The sequence below is a fragment of the Pristiophorus japonicus genome, chromosome 5 (genome assembly GCF_044704955.1).
Source record: "Pristiophorus japonicus isolate sPriJap1 chromosome 5, sPriJap1.hap1, whole genome shotgun sequence".
In the NCBI taxonomy this organism is placed as follows: Eukaryota; Metazoa; Chordata; class Chondrichthyes; family Pristiophoridae; genus Pristiophorus; species Pristiophorus japonicus.
In genome coordinates this window covers 294001278-294017068 of record NC_091981.1, presented here as the reverse complement: position 1 = coordinate 294017068, position 15791 = coordinate 294001278, and the positions used below count along the sequence as shown (strand labels likewise).

The window sequence follows — 15791 nt, the reverse complement described above, 5'->3', positions numbered from 1 at the left end:
CGTTGCCCTGATTTCTGCAGTTTTAATATAGTTGAACACTCCCACCCTCCTCCATTCCTTTCCTCCATGATCCAGCTCTGCAGTACTACCTTACCAGGCTGCCATTCCTACTTGCTCCAGGCTAACTACCATATTTCTTGCAATGATTTACCCTCCCGCATACACAAGGTCACTTCTATTATTCCTCAAAGTTCCATCCTGGCCTCCCTCCTATTTCTTGCCTTCATGTTCTTTGTCCTTTGCCAACCCAACGAATAAGCCTGATGGCCAGCTACCAGAAAAAATTGTGAATTTCACTTCTGTTGTCCACCTCCTGGAATAATTATTTGCTTGACGTTACTAGGCTTATATTTTGTTTGCCTCTGCATCACCATTTAGCACTTAGATTTTCTTTCAAGGTAGATTTTGATGCCATCACTCATATCATGTCTCTTTATTAACAGATCAACAGCGACTGAATTTTGATTTTACTAATCTCCAAACACAACAGCAAGTGCACAATTTTTGGGACAGAATAGAGAAACAGACATTGAGAGCGCAACAACGACCAGAAAAAATAGCTAAGCTGGAACGCATGCGCGGGGAATATGAGGTACTGATTGCTCAAGAGCAAGTAGAAATTCAACGATTGATGGACGGAATGAAATGCAGGGAAAAGACAGCAGAAGAGCGAGAGGAATTGGAAAACGACCTAAAAGACATGGACGAAATTCACCGGAAGACGAAAAAAGATTTAGAGCGGATAATGGAACAGCTAGTGCAATTCGCAGAAGAAGATGAAGAAAGGCATAGAAGGATGAGGCAGCAACAGGAAAATCAATCAGGTAAGTCATGGAGTTAAGAAATCCTTAGGTTTATTTGAATCCTCTTTTGACAACAGGAATAATGAATCTCTCGATAATGGCAGTGAATAGCTGAGCTGTACAAACTTGAAAGTTCCCAGTTTTGATCCGTGCCCTATGCTCTGTTGGCTGGGTTCGACAATCAGGTGCAGATGCAATGGCTACAGGAAGAGCTGGGATTCAGCGAAGGAAATCGAGGGTTCTACTCCTGATCTCTCTCTGGAAACCATCGTGTGGAAGTACATATGTGTATGTCAGAAGAACAGGGTCGCGAACTGGACCTCACTCCGCTCGCGGGACGAAAATTAAAGGGGAGATGCGGCGCGCACTTTTTTTTTTAAACGGCCGACTTAACGGGTGTTGTCTTGTTTTATCCGTTGGCGGGGTCCGTGCCGCGATGTTGCAGCCCGGCACTCCGCTTCTGTGCCAGGCTGCTGCCATAGCGCCCTGCTCCCCAGTGGCGAAGTGGTGGCTCCTTCTCCCCGATGCAGAGTCGGCAAAGTGCCCTATCCTTTAAGAGAAGACACTCCGTGTAGCGCTGGAAAATGTCCGGGGCAGTTAGTGTCCCAGTCCCGCCCTCGAGAGGTGGTGGAGTGCAGGAAGTCCTGCCTCACAGTGATTATTGCCCCCAAATGGGGTGGTATCGAATTTCGTCCCATATGATTGCATGATTCAACATGAGGTTAAAACCTGTGAATGTGCTGCCAATGCTACTGTGTGGACAGCCGCTGGCTACCAAAATTTATTTGATTTTTTTCCTGCAAGTAGGATGTCAGTAATCACATCTCTAGACAAAGACGAGGTTCAACATTATCTTACTTGTGTTTTGTTACTATTCAGTATTTAGCTTATTTTGATATCTGTGTAACTTCAATTATCTATTTAATGGCAGCTTTAAAAGCTGACACTCGGAGAGCTGGAGATGATCAACTTCCCAGTGGATTTAACCTTCAACCTGCGCCGGTTGCAAAGAGACACAGAATTAGTAAGTTATGAAATGTCTGTCAGCTTGGCTCACTTGGTTGGTACTCTTGCTCCTGGGTCAGAAGGTTGTGGGCTCCATTTTTGGAGTTTTAGCTCAGAATCGAGCTGACATTCTAATGCCCAAACTGCATTTTTCAAGCTGTCGTCTTTTTTTATCAGACATTAACCTGATGTCTTGTCTGCCTATTCCATTTGTTCAGCTGGAATCCTTTTTATTTATTAGTTCTCAAGATGCAGTTGATGCCAAAGCCGCATCTCCGAGTTCAACTCCAAGTTACACACCAGCCTGACTTGGAAATATATCGCCATTCCTTCATCGTCGCTGGGTCAAAATCCTGGAATTCCCTCCCTAACAGCACTGTGGGAGTGCCTTCGCCTTACGGACTGTAGCGGTTCAAGAAGCCAGCTCATCACCACCTTCTCAAGGGCAATTTGAGATAGGAAATAAATAAAAAATAAAATAATGCCCATTGCTAGTTGAAGGTGATGGTGGGCCTTGTTTTTAACCAACCTGAGACCTTACGTTAATGGTTCCACAATAATATTAGATAGGGAATTTGACCCAGCAATGATGAAGGAATGGTAATATACGTCCAAATCAGGAGGGTGTGTGATTTCAAGGGGAATATGGAGGTGGTGATGTTGCCATGCACCTGCTGCTCTTGTCCTTCTTGGTGGTAGAGGCCACAGGACTGGGCATGGGGGGTCAACATCCCATAGCTATTTTCAAACAGGCAGAGTATTATTCTGGCATTCTGGCCAACATTACAACTTCAACCAACACCATCAACATCAACAAAAAAACTACATAGGATTACATAGGATAAATGGCACAGAAACAAGCCATTGGGCCCAACCAGTTCATGCCCGCTTTTATGTTCCACTTGAGTCTCCTCCAGTCTTTACTCATCTAAATCTATCAGCATAACCCTCTATTCCTTGCTCCCTCAAATGCATTACAAAAACAAAATATTCTGACGAAGGGGCGTCAACCCGAGATGTTAACTCTGTTTTTCTCTCCCTAGATGCTGCCTGACCCCGCTGAGATTTCCAGCATTTTCTGGTTTTATCGCCCATATGCTTGTGGAGCCTCCCCTTAATGCATCGCTACTATTCGCTTCAACCACTCCGTGTGGTAGCGAGTTCCACATTCTCACCATTCTCTGGGTACAGAAGTTTCTTCTGAATTCCCTCTTGGATTTCTTGGTGACTATCTTATATTAATGGCCTCTAGTTATGCTCTTCTCACAAGTGGAAACATTCTCTCTGTATCCACTCTATCAAAACTTTTCATCATTTTAAAGACCTCTATTATGTCACCCCTCAGCCTTTTTTTTTTCAAGAGAAAAGAGACCCAGCCTGTTCATCCTTTCCTGATATGTATACCCTCACCTTTATGGTATCATCCTTGTAAATCTTCTCTGTACCCTCTCTAGTTCCTCTATATATCTTTATAATCTGGCGACTAGAACTGTACGCAGTACTCTAAGTGTGGTCTAACCAAGGTTCGATACAGGTTTAGCATAACTTCCATACTTTTCAATTCTATACCTCGAGAAATAAACCCCAGTGTTTGGATTGCTTTTTATGGCCTTGCTAACCTGTGTCGCAATTTTTAGTGATTTGTGCATTTGTACTCCGAGATCCCTTTATTCCTCTACCCCACCTAGATTCGTACCCTCCAAGTAATAAATGACCTCCCTATTCTTCCTACCAAAATGTAATACCTCACATTTATCTGTGCTGAACTTAATTTACCAATTATATGTCCATTCTGCAAGTTTATTAATGTCCTCCTGTAATTTGTTGCCATCCTCCTCAGTATTAACTATCGTCCCCAATTTGGTGTCATTGCAAATTTTTACAAATTGTATTTTTGATTTCAAAGTCTAAATCATTATTGTAAATTGTGAACAGCAGTGGTCCCAGCACTGATCCTTGTGGGACACCACTACCCACCTTCAAACTAACTGACCATTTATTCCTCTGCTTTTTGCTGGGTGTTACTTTACCCAAAATCGTATCAAGTTTGCCAACAAAGCACTTCAAAAATATGAAGTTGATTTACCTCCTTTGCTTTTAGGTGTTAAATATTCAGCTGGGTGAAGGGCATAGAAGAAAATCAGATAGGAAGGATTGCATACAAGTAATCAAGCCTGCCCGATTTTTCATCCATTTTAAATGAATGGTGCTGTTATAAACAGAGCCTTGTCCAAAGGCATACATGGGACTAAATTTAAATCAATATTATATGCCTGGAGCATAGACTCCCAACATTGCAGGCTGAAAATTTGGCCACATTAGATTGTTTTCCATCCTTCCCCCATCTGCTAGTAGCAAGGCTCTGCTCCTGGCAAGTAGCCTTGGAAAATCGAGGATTTCTAAAAGTATGATTCATGTGGGAAAATCAAAGCCATCATCTTTGGCCCTCACCTCTGTGTCCTATTTGACCCCAAGCTGAAATTCTGTCTCCATATCGTCTCCATCACAAATAGCACCTACTTCTGTAATATTAGCTGCCTCCACCATTTCCTCTGTCTTTGGAACCTTCTTCCATGCCTTTGTTGACTCCAGACTCAACTATAAGAATGTTCTCCTGGCTAGCCTCCTCCATAAACTTCAGCTCAACCAAAACTCCTTCGTTTACCCACCACACCTGTCCTCGCTGAGCTATTCAGGGTTCCCGGTCCGTCAATGCCTCTCATTTAAAGTTCTCATTCTTGTGTTTAAACTAATCTTACTCTTCCCTATCCCCATAACCCTTTCCAGCTCTACAACTCCCCTCTGCTCCCTCTCCACCCCAAACTCTCCATTCATCTGACTCTGGGCTCTCAAGCACTGTCCCCTCTCTTTGCCTCAACACTAGTGACTGCTGCCGAATCCTTCACTCAGGAATTCCCTCTCCTCTGCCTCTGCACTTCCCTCTCCTCCTGTAAATCACTTCTTAAAACACATCCCCTTGAATATGGTTTTGGTCATCCCTGTATCTTTAGCTTCAGTTTTTCCTTACTGTGAAGTGCCTTGGGACATTTTCCTACTTTTGGGTGCTATATAAATGTAATTTATTGTTGTTGGTATTAGCTTGGTAGTGCTCTCGCCTTTTAAAGGGTTGTTAACTCAATACTTCACCAGGAACTGAGTACACATTCCAGGCTAATAATTCAATGTAGTACTGAAGGAATGCTGTATAGTTGGGAGCCTATTACTAGCAAGGGCAGACACAGACGACGAGGTTCAACACCACTTCCAGTGCGCCAGCGCAGCCTTCGGCCGCCGGAGGAAGAGACTGTTCGAAGATCAGGCCCTCAAATCTGGCACCAAGCTTATGGTCTACAGGGCAGTAGTGGTACCCGCCCTCTTGTATGCCTCAGAGATGTGGACCATATACAGTCGACACCTCAAACCACTGGAGAAATACCACCAGCGATGCATCTGCAAGATCCTGGAGATCCCATGGGAGGACAGACGCATCAACGTCAGTGTCCTCGATCAGGCCAGCATCAAAGCACTGACCACACTCAATCAGCTCCGTTGGATGGGCCATGTTGTTTGCCTGACCGACACGAGACTCCCAAAGCAAGCATTCTACTCGGAATTACTACACGGCAAGCGAGCCCCAGGTGGGCAAAGGAAACGTTTCAAGGACACCCTCAAAGCCTCCTTGATAAAGTGCAACATCCCCATCGACACCTGGGAGTCCCTGGTCAAATACCGCCCTAAGTGGAGGAAGAGCATCCGGGAGAGCCGGTCCATTGCGAGCTGGTGACGTGTGATTCGTGGGTCTGGCAACATCTCCACGCTGCCTCCCCCGTGGATGGGGTGGCAATCCAATGGGGGCCTCTCCAGGCTCCTCTTCTTTATCCTCCTCCTCCTGAGGTGGGTATACAATCCCCACTGGCAATGCCTGGCCCCTCATGGTGGCTAAGCTGTGCAACATGCAGTACACAATAATGAATTTGGAAATCTGTTGAGGGGAGTATTCAAGGCTGCCTCCAGAGTGGTCCAGGCATGGGTCTGCCTGTAGCAGATGGCATATCTTTGTCAGCATTTCCTTTCAGAAGCGCAGCCTTCTCACACACTGCTCCTCAGCGAGCTGGAGGTCTGAGCATTGGTGCCTGTAAACCCGTGCGAGGTAAGCCCTCCTCCCCGGATGTCTTTGGCCTCTCATCATCCATGGGCCGACATGGCCAAGAGTCCTTTCTCTAGCTTGACACCGCTTGGCAATAGCATGGAGCATTTTACGCTGGTGAACTAGTAATGCCCCCATTAATTTCTCTTACTGAAGTTGTAAGGGCACTGTAATGGCAGATAAAAGTGAAGTTTGCAAGTTGGAGCTTCACACAGCATACTGCGCGCAACCGTTGTAGTCAATATGACCTGTAATGTAGGATCCTCATCCTCCATTTAAAAATGCTGCCAATACCGCCTGTGTTTTTTAGGTGTTTCCTGGGGTGGGCGTTAAATGAGGCGTTAAGGCCGAATATTCCATCCGGAGCGCCAGCGCAGCTTTGCACGACGATTGATATCATCACGCTAAAAATGGAGGGCGGGGCAGTAAGTTTTTGAGCTGCCGCAAACCAATAGCTGAATCTTCCACTCGGGCAGTAAATCCTGGACACCCGGCATAATGCCCAAAATCAGGATTTAACGCTCCACTGGGGCGCTAACCAAGGTGCAAATGAGCTGACAATCCAGCCCATAGAGTACAAAAGTAAGACATTTATGATGAACCTTTATGAAAAACTTTTGGCCTCAACTGAAGTATTGTGTCCATTTCTGGGCACCACACTTTAGGAAGGATGTAAAGGCCTTAGAGAGGGTGCAGAAAAGCTTCCACAGGTGAGGGACTTCAGCTATGTGGATAGACTGGAGAAACTGGGGTTGTTGTCCTTCGAGCAGAGAAGGTTGAGAGGAGATTTGATTGACGTGTTCAAAATCATGCGGGGTCTGGACAGAGTAGATAGAAACTGTTCCCATTAGTGGATTATTTATTGATTGAAGGGTCGAGAACTAGAGGACACAGATTCAAGGTGATTGGCAGAAGAACCAAAGGCGACGTGAGGAAAAACTTTATTATGCAGCGAGTGGTTATGATCTGGAATGCACCTCCTGAAAGGGTGTTGGAGGCAGATTCAATCAAAGCTTTCAAAAGGGAATTGGATACGTACCTGAAGGAAAAAAATTGTGGAATGAACGGGGGAGTGGATCTGGTTGAAGTGCTCTTGCAGAGAGCCGGCACGGGCTCAAAGGGCTAATGGCCTCCTCCTCTGCTGTAACCATTCTATGATCCAATGGTTCTATCTGTTGGCCCTAGTTCCACTGCATTGTGCTTCACCAATAATCTTCTATATTCCTCTTTTTCAAATACAGTACTTATCTGGACCCTGGAACTTTTCTATTTTTAGTCGCATTTTTAAAGTACAATTTGCTTCTAAAATATATCTCAAGTATGTACTCTCCTCAGGTATTCCTACAGTTACGTTTTCACCTTCCTCTGTAAAAACTGAGGCAAAAGATTTATTGAGGACCTCACTCATTGTCAAGTACAACTGGGTTTATCCATCTCTAACTAGCCCTACTCCTTCTTTGACTAAAGAAAGGACTTGCATTTATATAATGTTTCCATATCCTCAGGATGTCCCAAAGCACTTCACAGTCAATGAAGTCCTTTTGAAATAATGTAGGGAACCATAGCAGCCAATTCTCACACAGAGAGGTCCAACAAAGAGCAATGAGATAAATGATTAGATAATCAGATTTGGTGGTGGCAGCTGAGAGATAGGCATTGGCCAGGCCGCAAGAAAAATCCTACTGCTTTTCTTCAAATAATGCCATGGGCTCCTTTATGTGAACTTGAGAGGGACAGACAGGACCTCGGTTTAACCTCCAATAGACAGCACATCCAACAGTGCACACATTATGTATACAAGTCTCTGGAATGGGGCTTCGAACCCATAACTTTCTGGCTTTGAGGTGAAAGTGCTGCCACAGTGCCAAAGCTGTATAAATGTAACTCCTTCTATTCTTTCAAAGCTGACAGTCCTGATACTCCTTATGTACTGATTAAGTCCTGAGCCATTCCTTTTTCTGTTGACCATGGAATTTATTTTATATTCTGCTTAGTCTGCCAAATGTCCTTCTCTTCGTGGCTTCTTCTATATTTCTCGCAATTTTCTTCTATATTATCCCCTACCCCTTAAATGTTACACAACCTCTTTTTTTTAATGTTCATTTTTTTCTTAGATCATTAAAATGAGAAGAAATTGAATACTTCGAATTTTTTTGTGGGCGGCCCCTTATTCTAAGATCATGGCCTCTAGTTCTAGTCCCCCCCCCCCCCCCATCAGTGGAAACATCCTCTCTGCATCCACCTTGTCAAGCCCCCTCATAATCTTATACGTTTTGATAAGATCACCTCTCATTCTTCTGAATTCCAATGAGTAGAGGCCCAACCTACTCAACCTTTCCTCATAAGTCAACCCCCTCATCTCTGGAATCAACCTAGTGAACCTTCTCTGAACTGCCTCCAAAGTATATCCTTTTGTAAATATGGAAACCAAAACTGCACGCAGTATTCCAGGTGTGGCCTCACCAATACCTTGTATAGCTGTAGCAAGACTTCCCTGCTTTTATACTCCATCCCCTTTGCAATAAAGGCCAAGATTCCATTGGCCTTCGTGATCACTTGCTGTACCTGCATACTATCCTTCTGTGTTTCATGCACAAGTACCCCCAGGTCCCGCTGCACTGCGGCACTTTGCAATTTTTCTCCATTTAAATAATAACTTGCTCTTTGATTTTTTTCTGCCAAAGTGCATGACCTCACACTTTCCAACATTATACTGCATTTACCAAATTTTTGCCCACACACTTAGCCTGTCTATGTTCTTTTGCAGATTTTGTGTGTCCTCCTCACACATTGCTTTTCCTCCCATTGTTGTATCGGCAGCAAACTTGGCTATGTTACACTCAGTCCCTTCTTCCAAGTCGTTAATATAGATTGTAAATAGTTGGGGGTCCCAGCACTGATCCCTGCGGCACCCCACTAGTTACTGGTTGCCAACCAGCGAATGAACCATTTATTCCGACTCTCTGTTTTCTGTTAGTTAGCCAATCCTCTATCCTTGCTAATATATTACCTTCAACCCCGTGAACTTTTATCTTGTGCAGTAACCTTTTATGTGGCACCTTGTCAAATGCCTTCTGGAAGTCCAAATGCACCATATCCATTGGTTCCCCTTTATCCACCCTGTTCGTTACATCCTCAAAGAACTCCAGCAAATTTGTCAAATATGACTTCCCTTTCATAAATCCATGCTGACTCTGCCTGACCGAAATTTGCTTTTCCAAATGTCCTGCTACTGCTTCCTTAATAATGGGCTCCAACATTTTCCCAACCACAGATGTTAGGCTAACTGGTCTATAGTTTCCAGCTTTTTGTCTGCCTCCTTTTTAAAATAATCTCCATCAGTGGAATAGAAACATAGAAAATAGGTGCAGGAGTCGGCCATTTGACCCTTCAAGCCTGCACCTTCATTCAATAAGATCATGGCTGATCATTCACCTCAGTACCCCTTTCCTGCTTTCTCTCCATACCCCTTGATCCCTTTAGCCATAAGGACCTTATCGAACTCCCCCTTGACTATATCCAATGAACTGGCATCAACAACTCTCTGCGGTAGGGAATTCCACAGGTTAACAATTCTCTGAGTGAAGAAGTTTCTCCTCATCTCAGTCCTAAATGGCTTAGCCCTTATCGTTAGACTGGGTCCCCTGGTTCTGGACTTCCCCAACATCGGGAACATTCTTCCTGCATCTAACCTGTCCAGTCCCATCAGAATTTTATATGTTTCTATGAGATCCCCTCTCATCCTTCTAAACTCCAGTGAATACAGGCTCAGTCGATCTAGTCTCTCCTCATATGTCAGTCCTGCCATCCCGGGAATCAGTCTGGTGAACCTTCGCTGCACTCCCTCAATAGCAAGAATGTCCTTCCTCAGATTAGGAGACCAAAACTGAACACAATATTCCACGTGTGGCCTCACCAAGGCCCTGTACAACTGCAGTAAGACCTCCCTGCTCCTGTACTCAAATTCTCTAGCTATGAAGGTCAACATACCATTTGCCTTCTTCACCGCCTGCTGTACCTGCATGCCAACTTTCAATGATTGATATACCTTGCCACCCTTGTCTCGTTGCACCTACCCTTTTCCTAATCTGCTGCCATTCAGATAATATTCCAGCTTCGTGTTTTTTCCCCCAAAATGGATAACCTCACATTATACTGCATCTGCCTTGCATTTGCCCACTCACCTAACCTTTCCAAGTCACCCTGCAGCCTCTTAGCGTCCTCCTCACAGCTCACACTGCCACCCAGCTTAGTGTCATCTGCAAACTTGGAGATATTACACTCAATTCCTTCATCTAAATCATTGATGTATATTGTAAATAGCTGGGGTCCCAGCACTGAGCCCTGCGGCACTCCACTAGTCACTGCCTGCCATTCTAAAAAGGACCCATTTATCCCGACTCTCTGCTTCCTGTCTGCCAACCAGACTGATTCCCAGGATGGCAGGACTGACATATGAGGAGAGATTGGATCAACTGGGCCTTTATACACTGGAATTTAGAAGGGTGAGAGGGGATCTCATAGAAACCTATAAGATTCTGACGGGACTGGACAGGTTAGATGCAGGAAGAATGTTCCCAATGCTGGGGAGGTCCAAAACCGGGGACACAGTCGTGGATAAGGGGTAGGCCATTTAGGACTGAGATGAGGAGAAACTTCTTCACTCAGAGAGTGGTGAACCTGTGGAATTCCCTACCGCAGAGAGTTGTTGATGCCAGTTCATTGGATATATTCAAGAGGGAGTTAGATAGGGCCCTTACGGCTAAAGGGATCAAGGGGTATGGAGAGAAAGCAGGCAAGGGGTACTGAGGGAATAATCAGCCATGATCTTATTGAAGGGTGGTGCAGGCTCGAAGGGCCAAATGGCCTACTCCTGCATCTATTTTCTATGTTTCTATGTTTCTAATGCAGCGATGTGTGGCATGCTGAGAAAGTCCGCAAATGTTGCCAACTGTGGCCTGAAAAGAACCCGAGGCGTAGAACGACAGTGCCGTGACGACTTTGACCTCGATGGACTGTGCAGTACTGGTAGCGCTGGCAGGTTGCAGATCTGCCCTTATGAGCTGGCATACCTCGGTTATAACCTCTTTGTGGAAGCGCAGTCTCCGAAGGCCAGTGGTGTCAGGCAAGTCGAGGTGAGACTGCTTCTCCTTGTACTTGCGGGGGGTGTAACATCTGGTCCTCCTCATCTGTCTGTCATGTCTTACATTGGGCACATAATTCAGTGGAGCGTTCCTTCGGCGATGTCGAGTCTCCTGCATGTATTTGGTCACCAAGAGAGGGTGAGAAAGGACAGGCCCCATTCCAGTAGCTCTGTTTTCCACCGATTAATCACAAACAAGGAATGTCCCGATGAAGACACCTCTTCAATTCCAATCAGTCACAGTATGGTCAAGATGTTTTTACAGATGTTCATATCAACTCCAACGACCTGCAGAGTATATCCAAACTCCGCCGAGGTTGAAGCACTTTTAAAGGACGCGACATGTGATCTAAATAGAACATGGCGTCCATAACGCTGTGATTAGTTCCGGTTAGTTCCACTTTTTGTGGGCGATTTTTTGGGTGAGCAATATTGTGGGCGATTTGTGTGCGATGTGGTGAAAGTGACAATGGGTGATCTCATTGCCGCTAGTTTCGGCAACAATGCTCTTTATGATAAAAAAAACAGTCGCCAGGCAATAATATTGAATCTTGGCGTTAATTCCATGCAGAAAGTAACGCTAGGCGATATTATGGGCATTGAATTCGCCCATTCTGCTGATTCCGCCCTAAAAAAGTGGGTGGGCAGTAATATATTTTCTCAGTGTTAAGTACATGGGGAAAGTAACGCTTGGCGATAAGTTTCCGAAAAATGCCCATCAGTTTCCATTTTGTGCCAAAATGGGTGATATATGGGCATTTTCTGTCATTTCAGTGGTAAAATAGGCATTAAGTGAGCGTTAAGCATGCAAGAAAAGTTGAAGTTCTAGCCCATAATCTCCATCAAAAGTAGCTATAATCTCCATCAGTGGAATCTATAATCTCCATTATAATAATGTATTATGCGTCATCGAGAGGCGTGAGTCCGGGGTCGGCAAGAGGTCTATAAAAGGCCCAATGCGGCGGCAGTCGGGAGATGCGTTGGCGAGAGGCGTGAGTCCGGGGTCGGCGAGAGGTCTATAAAAGGCCCAACGCGGCGGCAGTCGGGAGGTGCGTTGGCGAGAGGCGTGAGTCCGGGATCGGCGAGAGGTCTATAAAAGGCCCAACATGGTGGCAGTCGCGAGGTGCGTTGGCGAGAGGCGTGAGTCCGGGGTCGGCGAGAGGCCAGTTGTGCAACTACAGGGAGAAGGCAAAAAAGAAGTCGAAAGAAATAGAAAAGTGATGTCATAGCCAAGGGGGTAAGTGATTGGCTGGTGATTGGTAAGTAGTTTTTCTTTTTTCTCTTCTATATCAGTGAGTAACTTTTAGCATTGTTGTTGCCAATTTAAGTGTATCTAAGGGTTAAGTCATGGCAGGAGACCTCGGACACGTGTTATGCTCCTCCTGTACTATGTGGGAAATCAGGAATGCCTCCGGTGTCCCTGACGACTACGTGTGCGGGAAGTGTATCCGCCTCCAGCTCCTGACGAACCATGTTGTGGAACTGGAGCTGCGGGTGGATTCACTCTGGAGCATGCACGATGCTGAGAATGACGTGAATAGCACGTTTCGTGAGTTGGTCTTACCGCAGATAAAGGGTACACAGCCAGATAGGGAATGGAAGACCAACAGGAAGAGCAGTGCAAGGAAGGTAGTGCAGGGATCCCCTGCGGTCATCCCCCTGCAAAACAGAGTACTGTTGAGGGGGATGACCCATCGGGGGGAGCAGCAGCAGCCAAGTTCATGGCACCGTGGGTGGCTTTGCTGCACAGGAGGGCAGGAAAAAGAGTGGGAGAGCGATAGTGATAGGGGATTCAATTGTAAGGGGAATAGATAGGCGTTTCTGTGGCCGCAACCGAGACTCCAGGATGGTATGTTGCCTCCCTGGTGCAAGGGTCAAGGATGTATCGGAGTAGGTGCAGGACCTTCTGAAAAGGGAGGGTGAACAGCCAGTTGTCGTGGTGCATATAGGAACCAATGATATAGGTAAAAAATGGGATGAGGTCCTACGAGGCGAATTTAGGGAGCTAGGAGTTAAATTAAAAAGTAGGACTTCAAAAGTAGTAATCTCAGGATTGCTACCAGTGCCACGTGCTAGTCAGAGTAGGAATCGCAGGATAGCTCAGATGACAGTAGTAGTGATGTTGGGGAGGGCATCAAACAGGAAATTAGGGGTGCATGCAATAAAGGTGCAGCAGTTATCATGGGTGACTTTAATATGCATATAGATTGGGCTAACCAAACTGAAAGCAATACGGTGGAGGAGGAGTTCCTGGAGTGCATAAGGAATGGTTTTCTAGACCAATATGTCGAGGAACCAACTAGGGGGGAGGCCATCTTAGACTGGGTGTTGTGTAATGAGAGAGGATTAATTAGCAATCTCGTTGTGCGAGGCCCCTTGGGGAAGAGTGACCATAATATGGTGGAATTCTACATTAGGATGGAGAATGAAACAGTTAATTCAGAAACCATGGTCCAGAACTTAAAGAAGGGTAACTTTGAAGGTATGAGGCGTGAATTGGCTAGGATAGATTGGTGAATGATACCTAAGGGGTTGACAGTGGATGGGCAATGGCAGACATTTAGAGACCGCATGGATGAACTACAACAACTGGACATCCATGTCTGGCGTAAAAATAAAAAAGGGAAGGTGGCTCAACCGTGGCTATCAAGGAAAATCAGGGATAGTATTAAAGCCAAGGAAGTGGCATACAAATTGGCCAGAAATAGCAGCGAACCCGGGGACTGGGAGAAATTTAAAACTCAGCAGAGGAGGACAAAGGGTTTGATTAGAGCAGTAGAGTACAAAATAGAGTACAAGAGGAAGCTTGCAGGGAACATTAAGACGGACTGCAAAATCTTCTATCGATATGTAAAGAGAAAAAGGTTAGTCAAGACAAATGTAGGTCCCCTGCAGTCAGAATCAGGGGAAGTCATAACGGGGAACAAAGAAATGGCAGACCAATTGAACAAGTACTTTGGTTCGGTATTCAGTAAGGAGTACACAAACAACTTTCCGGATATAAAAGGGGTCAGAGGGTCTAGTAAGAAGGAGGAACTGAGGGAAATCCTTATTAGTCGGGAAATTGTGTTGGGGAAATTGATGGGATTGAAGGCCGATAAATCACCAGGGCCTGAAGGACTGCATCCCAGAGTACTTAAGGAGGTAGCATTGGAAATAGCGGATGCATTGACAGTCATTTTCCAACATTCCATTGACTCTGGATCAGTTCCTATCGAGTGGAGGGTAGCCAATGTAACCCCACTTTTTAAAAAAGGAGGGAGAGAGAAAGCAGGGAATTAGAGACCGATCAGCCTAACATCGTTAGTGGGTAAAATGATGGAACCAATTATTAAGGATGTCATAGCAGCGCATTTGGAAAGAGGTGACATGATAGGTCCAAGTTAGCATGAATTTGTGAAAGGGAAATCATGCTTGACAAATCTTCTGGAATTTTTTGAGGATGTTTCCAGTAGAGTGGACAAGGGAGAACCAGTTGTTGTGGTGTATTTGGACTTTCAGAAGGCTTTCGACAAGGTCCCACACAAGAGATTAATGTACAAAGTTAAAGCACATGGGATTGGGGGTAGTTTGCTGACGTGGATTGAGAACGGTTGGCAGACAGGAAGCAAAGATTGGAGTAAATGGGTACTTTTCAGAATGGCAGGCAGTGACTAGTGGGGTACTGCAAGGTTCTGTGCTGGGGCCCCAGCTGTTTACACTGTACATTAATGATTTAGACGAGGGGTTTAAATGTAGTATCTCCAAATTTGCGGATGACACTAAGTTAGGTGGCAGTGTGAGCTGCAAGGAGGATGCTATGAGGCTGCAGAGTGACTTGGATAGGTTAGGTGAGTGGGAAAATGTATGGCAGATGAAGTATAATGTGGATAAATGTGAGGTTATCCACTTTGGTGGTAAAAACAGAGAGACAGACTATTATCTGAATGGTGACAGATTAGGAAAAGAGGGGGTGCAGCGAAACCTGGGTGTCATGGTACATCAGTCATTGAAGGTTGGCATGCAGGTACAGCAGACAGTTAAGAAAGCAAATGGCATGTTGGCCTTCATAGCGAGGGGATTTGAGTACAGGGGCAGGGAGGTGTTACTACAGTTGTACAGGGCCTTGGTGAGGCCACACCTGGAGTATTGTGCACAGTTTTGGTTTCCTAACTTGAGGAAGGACATTCTTGCTATTGAGGGAGTGCAGCGAAGGTTCACCAGACTGATTCCCGGGATGGCGGGACTGACATATCAAGAAAGACTGAATGAACTGGGCTTGTATTCACTGGAGTTCAGAAGAATGAGAGGGGATCTCATAGAAACGTTTAAAATTCTGACGGGTTTAGACAGGTTAGATGCAGGAAGAATGTTCCCAATGTTGGGAAAGACCATGGGTCACAGTCTAAGGATAAGGGGTAAGCCATTTAGGACCGAGATGAGGAGAAACTTCTTCACCCAGAGAGTGGTGAACCTGTGGAATTCTCTACCACAGAGTTATTGAGGCCAATTCACTAAATATATTCAAAAAGGAGTTAGATTTAGTCCTTACTACTAGGGGGATCAAGGGGTATGGCAAGAAAGCAGGAATGGGGTACTGAAGTTGCATGTTCAGCCATGAACTCATTGAATGGCGGTGCAGGCTCCAAAGGCCGAATGGCCTACTCCTGCACCTATTTTCTATGTTTCTAATACATGGCTTGAGGAGTGGTGC

The 15791-nt window shown here is 45.4% G+C and overlaps 1 protein-coding gene across 1 annotated transcript in view; it reads left to right on the top strand.

The window, feature by feature from the left end:
* Positions 1-15791, top strand: part of LOC139264173 (PH domain-containing protein DDB_G0287875-like) — a 174817-nt gene that overhangs the window by 135221 nt on the left and 23805 nt on the right. Inside the window, exons 22-23 of the mRNA XM_070880257.1 lie at positions 444-824; positions 1735-1827. Of these exons, the coding sequence (XP_070736358.1) occupies positions 444-824; positions 1735-1827 (474 nt within the window). The remainder of the gene's footprint in view (positions 1-443; positions 825-1734; positions 1828-15791) is intronic.